Raw genomic sequence first — 9209 nt, 5'->3', positions numbered from 1 at the left:
CATTTGATATCTGGCGTCTCAAATTAGATTTTTTTGTATAGCCGTTAGCCGTCATAGTAACTCTTTTATCTATGGTAATATAATAGGTATCACAAGTCTGTGGGTATCACGATGTAAAGCAAATGATACAGATTTTGGACCTTCTAGGTTGGCTATAAATTTTAGGTCTCCGACTATCTTCAGCTAATGCAGTCTAGATGTTTTTCTTTGTCTGTGTCTGTGTTTTGTAACTGACAACTGACAAGCAAATCAAGAAATTAAAATTGAGTGCAATGAGCGAATTGGCACATCTTTAGGTGTTATGTTCCTTAGATTTTGATTGTAAAAAGTTAACGAGTGCTATTGAGTGCTATTTGGAATATGTGTATTCGATAAAGATGTCAAAAGTAAATCAAACTAAAAAAATTAATTATGATGACTTGGAATATAGGATTACACCAGTTCAGCAAGCTGCGGCTTCATGTACCGGAGCTGTTATAACCTCACTCTTTGGTAAATAATTTACATGTTTAGTAAAATTGTGAAATTTTATTAAACTTTTCTGTTTAGTTACTCCTCTGGATGTCGTAAAAATTCGGCTGCAAGCCCAACAAAAAGAGATAAAGCCCAGCAAATGTTTTTTGTATTGCAATGGATTGATGGATCATATATGTAAGTGCGCTCCTGAAGATATCAATACGTGGTATCAACGCCCAGGGCATTTTAATGGTACTGTAGTAAGTAGACCATTAATTGTCTTGATTTTGGTACATTGACTAATTTTAGGATGCTTTTATTAAAATTGGTCGAACGGAAGGATTAACCTCACTGTGGAGTGGTTTAAGCCCTACATTAGTACTTTCTATACCAGCCACAATTGCATATTTCGTAACATATGAACAGTTAAGGTTAAAATTGAAAGATTTATATAATGCAAACAAACCTGTAAATGAACCTTTAAAACAACCTTATTGGATACCGATGTTATCAGGGGCAACCGCAAGAATTATTTCAGCGACAACAGTTAGCCCACTAGAATTGATTAGGACAAAAATGCAGTCCAAAAAATTAAGTTATTATGGTAAGAAAGTTTAAATAATTTATTGAACTAAAAGAGTGGAACATGAAGGTATAGTACGAGTAGTACTTATCTGATAGGTAATAATACTGTTGTTTTTGTGTATTGCAGAAATTGGGGAAGGTTTGCAATTATTAATCAAACAAGATGGGATAAAGGGTTTATGGAAAGGAATTCTTCCAACTTTATTAAGAGATGTTCCATTTTCTGCTGTATATTGGATGCACTATGAAAGCATCAAGTCCTTTTTTTTAAATTCTGATACTGTTCCATCCTTTTGGTTTAGTTTTGTAGCAGGCGCAATTTCTGGATCTGTAAGTTTTTTATCTGTAGAATATGGAGGGTGTTTACAAATTAAGAACATATTTTTTTAATATTAACCAAATTAATATGCCGATTTGGGGATCGCTGTAAATAAAGATGTGCTCATAGTTATGCACTTCTTTTTATGTAGTAGCTATATTAGTTGGAAATGATTGTCTAAAAATCCTATATGTAGTAATACGGTTATAGACTTTCCGAAATCAGTTGAACATGTAAAAAACGCCTGGCAATAAAATTTAATGATTTTCATAGGCGTCGCTAAAAAAGTTTTCTGCTAAAGGTAAAAAATTATAATTGTATATAATGTGTAGAAAATTTCTATTAACAACATATTTTAATTATTTATATCCTCAAACAATTTTATTATATTGATGGTAAATTTTGTTTTGTTCCGTTTCAAAAGGTCTCCAAAATGCCGTGTAATAATATTATTTCTCCCTTTTGCAATTGTAATATCAACTAATAGAAGGTGCCTATAAAATATTAAAATTACCTGAATCACACCAAATTTCGCATTGCTGCACTGCACTGCTGGGCAATTTGTCAACCACTTGTCAACAACTTGTCGACAACTGATATTTATTACCCAGTGGACCAATGCAGTTGTGTTAGATTTCATTTGCCCGCACTCACATTCTTCAACTGGGGGTATACATTTCTACCACCTCCATGTTTAGTTCGACCAGACCTGTATATGGGTATGGCTAAATAAATATAGGAACAAGTTTTTCAAATATTTTAATGCCGAGTTGCTGCGTCAGCAACCGAACCTGGTACATACTGTCAACTTCTTGGTTCTTCAATTGATATCGGAAAGACTATACTACTGGAATCCAAACTATTGAAATATTTATAGTGGCAGTGTAAAATATGCCTTTTTATATCTTTTCAGATTGCTGCGACAGTCACAGTGCCATTTGATGTAGTCAAAACTCATCAACAAATTGAATTTGGAGAGACAACTCTATACAGTGGTAAGTTCAATGTTTTATTTAATATTTACTGAAAAAATTAAAAAAAAAGTAGGCTAAATTGGTTTAAGGTCTGGTACAATATGGGTACTGCTGATTTAAAAATTTTCCTACATAAAAATTTAAAATATGAAGGTGTTTCAAAATTAAAAAATCAGAAGACGAATGTTAACTAAGGGTAACAGTTTGGGTACGCAAAATGTCACTTTTACTTGCATATTGAAAATATCTAAATTCCCCATTGATAAATCGACAACACATAGTGAAAAAAATTATATTTTTAAAGCAGGAAATAAAAACAATCTAAATTCCATTCGGTATATAGGGATATTAATAGGTCTATTGGTGTATTGTTAGTGGTACCGCAAATTTTGCATAATTAGGTGACACTGTCAGTTTACTATCATTACTATTCAAAATAAAGGAGATTGTCTGTGTTCGGCAACCCACAGCAAAATAAAATTTGTAACTTTTTCTTGCAAACTGAAAACTTATCTATTTTTTTATCGTATTATTATTTCACATATAAAATGACAGAGAATCCTCATATCCATATGGTTTCATAATCATTTTTGTATAATAATAATATAACGAGCGTTCAAATAAAAATGTAGTCGAAGTTGGCTCTGACACATTGGACGTAGGGAGTAGCTTATAGCGACCAACTTAACCTCATTTCTCAACGAGCTGTATAGCAGCTGTCAGTTTCAATAACGTTAATGACTACATAACTTTATTTTAAAGAATAATCGTAATAACAATAACAAACAATTAAAGGAGCTGCGGAAAGTGTCCCCCTCCTTGTTATAACAATAAATTAAAGCAGCTGCTGAAAGTGTCCCCCTCCTTGTTCCAAGCACTTTTCACACCTGTTCCTCAAAGAATTAAAGACATTTTCTAAGATGCTCGGGGTATTGTTAATTTCACGAATCTTGTCTATAAGTAGTATAAGTAGTTGTTTAAAAACCATTCACAAAATACAGCCCGTCGCGGAAAATCAACTTCATGAAGTTCTTGCTGACAAGTTAAACGATAGGAGAACAAACGCAAATCTTTTTTTAACACTGTGTGGCAGGTACCGACTGATACTCCCACCATTTGTGATAAAACACGTACAGGAAGTTCTTGGCGCATTTTTAATTATTTGTTGGACATTTTCTTTTAATTCTTCAGTCCGCTTTTTAGGTCGGCCGCTTCCTTCTTTTCTTGTTACACTGCCCGTTTTATGAAAAACATTAACACAACGCTGAACTGCACTTTGTACTCAACAACTCCGGGAAATTGATTTTGAAATTCTATGAAACATTCCTCAATAGAATACTTCCATATTCCATCAATCTTGCGTTCATTTCTAAAGTAGGACTCTATGATAAACACTTTTTGTTCTTGAGAAAACACCATTTTAAACGCTTTTTAAAACGAAAATATTCAAATTGATAGCGGCAATATAGCGCTTTGACAGATGACGTTTAAGTTCATTTGCTATACGCTACGCCCTACGTCCAAATTTTCAGAACCAACTTGACCACGTTTTTATTTGAACGCTCGTTAGTTCCTGTGGCAAAAATTAGTCACTGCTTTACAGTAACAATTTTTCAAAAATTTACTACTCTTATGTTTTTGGAAAAAAGCCTGATTTTTAAGTAAAACTTAAAAAATGAACTGAAAACATATTTCGATATTCGAATATGCTGTTTAAAATTAAATATTAGGATGTGATAGCAAGTTTGACATACTGAGCAGCTAGAAGAAAGAATAAATAATGCTTTTCATCAGATTCAAGCAACAATAAATTGTGAACAATAGTACATTGTGTAACGAGTGAGGAAAAGTTGCACATACTATTTTCTGTCACAAGTGCAAGTCGTTATGGGACCTATAGCGTAGGGAGTTATGTGCACGGAACGTGCCAGATAGTACAACAGCATGATGTTATTTTCATAGCGTAACGCTCCAGCGTTGTACTATCTGCCACTTTCCGTGCACATAATCCCCTACGCTGTAGGTCCCATAGTGAACACACGTGAGAAAATTTACATTTTCATTACTAAAAAGATGTCGCGCTTGTGTTTATGGAAATGATGACTAATTATTTTATTAATCTCTTTATTCGAATAAATAACCGAATAATTAGCGTTTGTCATGTCATTTAAATAAAAGTATTTTCAGTTGTTTTTTTTAAGTTTTACTCAAAAATCAGGCTTTTTTTCGAAAAACATAAGAGAGTAGTAATTTGTAGAAAATTGAAAGACAAATCCGAGAATATCATGACTGTTACTGTAAAGCAGTAGCGTACTATTTTATTTAGAAAAATATTCCACCGATACCCTGTATCTCCGCCACTGGAGCATCTAAATTTTAGGAAAGGTACTCAGATTTTGGACAATATTTACATAATTGCATGTAGCCCATTTCAAATTATTGCACTTACTATTTAGTTTTTAAATTAGGATTTAAAAACATTTAAGATATTTTTTTAAATTTAACACCCTGTATCTTTTTAACGAAGCATCCTAGATAAAAACTTTATAGGAAAGACTGCCCTTAAAATTCACCAAAAAATATGAGGTTTCATTTTTGGTCACCGTTTGTGAATCACCTTTCACAAAATAATATATTTGCAAAATTAAAACAACTTTGATTCTTAATTCATAAATACCGAAAATATGCTCCAGATATTTTTTAATTATATGTATGTATTAATCATAGTCATCTTACTTTCAAGTAGCTAATTTAATAATTACTAACTTATGTTTAGACCAGCCTGGGAAAAGCAAAACAACAATGGAAATATTTAGGGACATTTATAGACAACACGGAGTAAGGGGACTATTTGCTGGGAGCGTACCCAGACTTATCAAAGTTGCACCAGCTTGCGCTATTATGATATCTTCGTTTGAATATGGGAAAGTATTCTTTAACAGGTTAGCTAGGCAAAACACTTCGTATTCAGTTGAAGATGACACATTAAGTGTTCATCAACATAAAGTTCCAAGTAATGTTAGTCAGTTTGCAGATAATAATATTTTAAGTCGAACTAGTCCTAGTCAAGACATTCTGTAATTACTCAGGTTATTTTTTTTTATTTACCATAGTTACAATATTTGTGACTTCTGTTATATCTGTAATAAAATTTTAATGGAAATAATTTCTTAAAATTGCAAAACCAATACATTTTGATGTTGGCGCAATTTTAAGAAATTTAGATTCATAATTCAATACATGGCATGATATTTACCGATTAATAAAATTGTTTTAAAAAAATAACATATCATAGCTCTGGGATAATCTTGTTTGTAGAATATGAATTAATGTCATCCTTTATTTTAGTCCTGCTTATAAGGAAAGGATTGAAATTACTCCATATGATCGTTTAGCAACTATCGAAATTGTTTTAGCAAATATGCCTGTGTAAATTAATCCAAATGGTAATCATTAAAAACCTGGAAAATATTTGTCTACGATTTTTAGACATCTGACAGAAAAAAAAGAAAGCTATATGATTTATATTTTTTTATTGGTTTTAATCGGATTATTAAAGATTTTTTCATGTATATTTTGTATTTGTAAATGATGACACTGTATGATTTAAGTGAAAAATTGAATAAAAACATTGTTATATTTTTTTATTGTTAATTGGTACTATTCATTACAATTCAACACACTTGATTTCACTGCCTTTATAAAATTATTTTTTTAAATTTTTAAAGGGATTAGAGTGACCGTCGGCAAAACTTATTGGTACCTACATACTCTCCAAACTTCTTATATAGCTTCATTAGGCCTAGTCTGACACCTTTTTCCTCTGTGACTTTTTTCGATTTTGGGGTGTTTTCCCTCTATTTTTTCCGAAACTCGTCATTTTGACGACATTTGAAAAAATTATAGATACTGTTTTTTTTTTAATTGAATAGCTTCTTAAAAACTTCAAATGAAACGTGAAAATAAAATTCTCTGACAAAAGATATGAGCCGTTCAAAATGTCTGCAACCGCGAACATGTCAGAGAAACTACTATAAAAAATTTATTAATCAGCTGATTTTCTCAAGAAAAGAAAAATTATTTTCCGATTTTCCAGTCTGACACGTCAAAGTTGTCGATTTCACGACTACAAACAATTTAAAATTTTAAAAATAAAAAAAATATAAAATCAAAATAAAAAAATAAAAAATTATAAAAAAAATAATTTTGCTTAATTTTCTACGCCTCCACGGCGTGGGGTCACGCGGCAAAAAGCCACTTAAAGTCATTACAGGCTGTGGAAAACATAGCCCTCCGCACGGCCACCGACGCGCCCTGGTACGTAAGAAACACTGACATATTACGAGACTTACAATACACAAACGCTACACAGACAATAAGACAAAACGCGGAGAAACGATTTGACGTAGCCGCTAGACATGACAATCCCCTCCTCAGGCAAGCCGTTGACTACGTACCCGACGTGACCGACAAACACAAAAGACCTAGACACCAACTTTTTGACCCTGGGTGACCACCCCAATGACCCCCCCCCCCTGCCCGCTAACCTTTTCTGTTTCAGAGACAGCCAGGATCAAGAAACGAAGACAACGACACACACACACACACATACACACCCCCATACCCTCCTTACCCCTCCCCTCCCGCGCTAGCTTAAGGGCCACCTTAGCAAAGCGCATCCCAGGCTGCATAGCCGCACTACCCTACCCAACCATACCACACATAAACATGACACTACCCCCGGGGTTTACACAGACGAGCCGGCGAAGCAAGAAGAGCGCCAGAAGAAAGGGCCGTAGCCGGCGGGGCCCAGCCAGGACAAAAGGAGGTCCCACAAAGCGCCTACACCGGCCGCATTTGCGGTCGGGGTAGACGACGGATGGGGCCCACCTACGAAGGCTGTCCAGGCCTACACGAGATGAGGCAGGATAAAGAGGGATAATCCCCCTCGATCCCAAATCATTGAGGCCAATTTCTAGCCATAGAATAATGGCGCGCGCTTAATTTTCATCATCGCTTTCATCATCATCCGTACTTTCTTCATCTGTATCACTGTCGTAATTGCATTCTTCCTCAGTTTCGGAATCAGGATATCCATCATCAGCATCTGAAAATTTAATAGTTTGTTTCTTAAGGATTGCTAGGATCAAAACATTTTTAATCAATGTTTTTACGTCAATTTTGCTAGGATTAAGCTGAAAACTTATTTGCGTACTACTTAAAGCCTTATGAATCACACGCTTCTAATAGTATTTTTCAAAAGATGTTTGTGGGATGAGTGTGCAAGTGTACAAGACAATCACACTCGTCCAGAAAATAAGTCCCAAACATGTATCGAACGATATTCTTCTTCATGAGACTAAAAATGAAAAAAAGGCGGCAATTTTAGGTTAAAATGAAGAAAAGACTACCATAGCTTTTATTAAAATTTGCATACGAAACACTCCATTTTTACACAATAATTTGACACACGTGTTCATCTTACAGTAAACCGGCATCCATGGAGAATAGAGAGACTTTTACTACTTTCCATGCCGGCGAGAATTCGCAATAAACAGACAGGTGTGTGTACATATTCAAGTGAAGTTCAAGAAATTCAAAATCGGAAAAGCAATTATTGAATATTTCTTTGCATTTGAATGAATAATATACTAAATAAAAATGATTCATCAATGATTTCTGAGTTATTCTTCAAAGATTAATATGAAACAATAATGAAATTGTTTTCTTCAGACTGAAAAATTGGAAAATACATTTTATCAGACAATTAAAAAATTGTATTCTATTTATTTTAATTAAGCTACTTGCGAACGCAAGGTCCAAGCGTAGCTAGAAAACTAAATTAAAAATTCTTTTATTTAGTATTTTCATGTAAAGGGCTCTGTTTCAATACCACACATTTTTTTTATCATATTCTAAATTCAATTTAAAAACCAAAATATGTTGAAAAAAATTGTTATTAATACATTTGTCATGTAGTCATGAAATCCCCAACTTTGACGTGTCAGACTGGAAAATCGGAAAAAATTTTCGTCAAACAATATGAAAAGTTGTTTTTGCAGTTCTTCAAGATAGGATCTTGAGAAAATCAGCTGGTTATTAATAAAAAAATTTTATAGTAGTTTTTCTGACATGTTTTAGGTTGCAGACATTTTGTCAGAGAATTTTATTTTCACGTTTCGTTTGAAGCTTTTAAGCTATTCAATTTAAAAATAACAGTATAATATAAATTTTTTATATGTCGTCAAAACGTGTTTTTCGGAAAAATTAGAGGGAAAACGCCCCTAAATCGAAAAAAGTCAGAGAGGAAAAAGGTGTCAGACTAGGCCTAATGAAGCTATATAAGAAGTTTGGAGAGAGCATGTATCAATAAAAGTTTTGCCGATGGGCACTATAACCAGATTATCTTATTATTGGTAGGAAATTTGACATCCAGGAATAAAAGAACATGGTTGATCTTGTGAAAGCATTACATCATTGCCAGATGGCCATTTTTTGCAAGTATGAGAGGAAACTGTTTTAAATGCATTATTTTATGCTTTCTTCTAATGATTGTGGTGATTTAAGATAATGTTAGTGTGTTCAACAAATAATTGGGTGACTGGCAAGTGATATGTTTTTTTTTTAAAATAACCGAGCATCACATCAACCATATCCTTTTTTTATATTTAACATCAGACAAAAAAATTATATGTGACATACTATTAAGAAACACCCTGTATATCTTTATATTCAGAAGACACCAATACATTCTAAATTAAGTTTTTGTATTATAAAGTGTACCTACCTTGATCATCTTGCAGGTAAGATTTGTTTTGCAGATTTGCATAAAAATAATTGAAAATAATGCAAAAATGTTTTTTTTTAATTAGATC

At 33.2% G+C, this 9209-nt stretch overlaps 1 protein-coding gene across 2 annotated transcripts; it reads left to right on the top strand.

Annotated features, from left to right (window-relative positions):
• Positions 1 to 208: 208 nt before the first annotated feature.
• Positions 209 to 5922, top strand: LOC108904378 (solute carrier family 25 member 40). 2 transcript variants are annotated; one of them, XM_018706900.1, is made up of 7 exons: positions 209 to 492; positions 550 to 716; positions 766 to 1060; positions 1169 to 1371; positions 2274 to 2355; positions 5111 to 5276; positions 5683 to 5922. In XM_018706900.1, exons 1-7 carry the CDS (start codon positions 378 to 380, stop codon positions 5765 to 5767), a joined length of 1113 nt encoding a protein of 370 aa, XP_018562416.1. In that variant the 5' UTR covers positions 209 to 377; the 3' UTR covers positions 5768 to 5922. The 2 variants fall into 2 exon arrangements, with proteins under 2 accessions (XP_018562416.1, XP_018562415.1); XM_018706899.1 differs by lacking the exon at positions 5683 to 5922 and having other exon boundaries at positions 5111 to 5609.
• Positions 5923 to 9209: the final 3287 nt, after the last annotated feature.

Source organism: Anoplophora glabripennis, unplaced genomic scaffold, assembly GCF_000390285.2.
Source record: "Anoplophora glabripennis isolate ALB-LARVAE unplaced genomic scaffold, Agla_2.0 scaffold115, whole genome shotgun sequence".
Taxonomy (NCBI): domain Eukaryota; kingdom Metazoa; phylum Arthropoda; class Insecta; order Coleoptera; family Cerambycidae; genus Anoplophora; species Anoplophora glabripennis.
Note: the sequence above shows the minus strand (reverse complement) of the source record. Positions and strands in the feature narration are given on the sequence as shown.

What these genes read in the sequence shown, in the direction of transcription:
- LOC108904378 (XM_018706899.1), top strand. Translation starts at nt 378, where the DNA reads ATGTCAAAAGTAAATCAAACTAAAAAAATTAATTATGATGACTTGGAA. An exon ending in TGTTATAACCTCACTCTTTG is followed by an intron (nt 493 to 549) that starts GTAAATAATTTA and finishes TTTTCTGTTTAG; the next exon opens with TTACTCCTCTGGATGTCGTA. An exon ending in AGAGACAACTCTATACAGTG is followed by an intron (nt 2,356 to 5,110) that starts GTAAGTTCAATG and finishes ACTTATGTTTAG; the next exon opens with ACCAGCCTGGGAAAAGCAAA.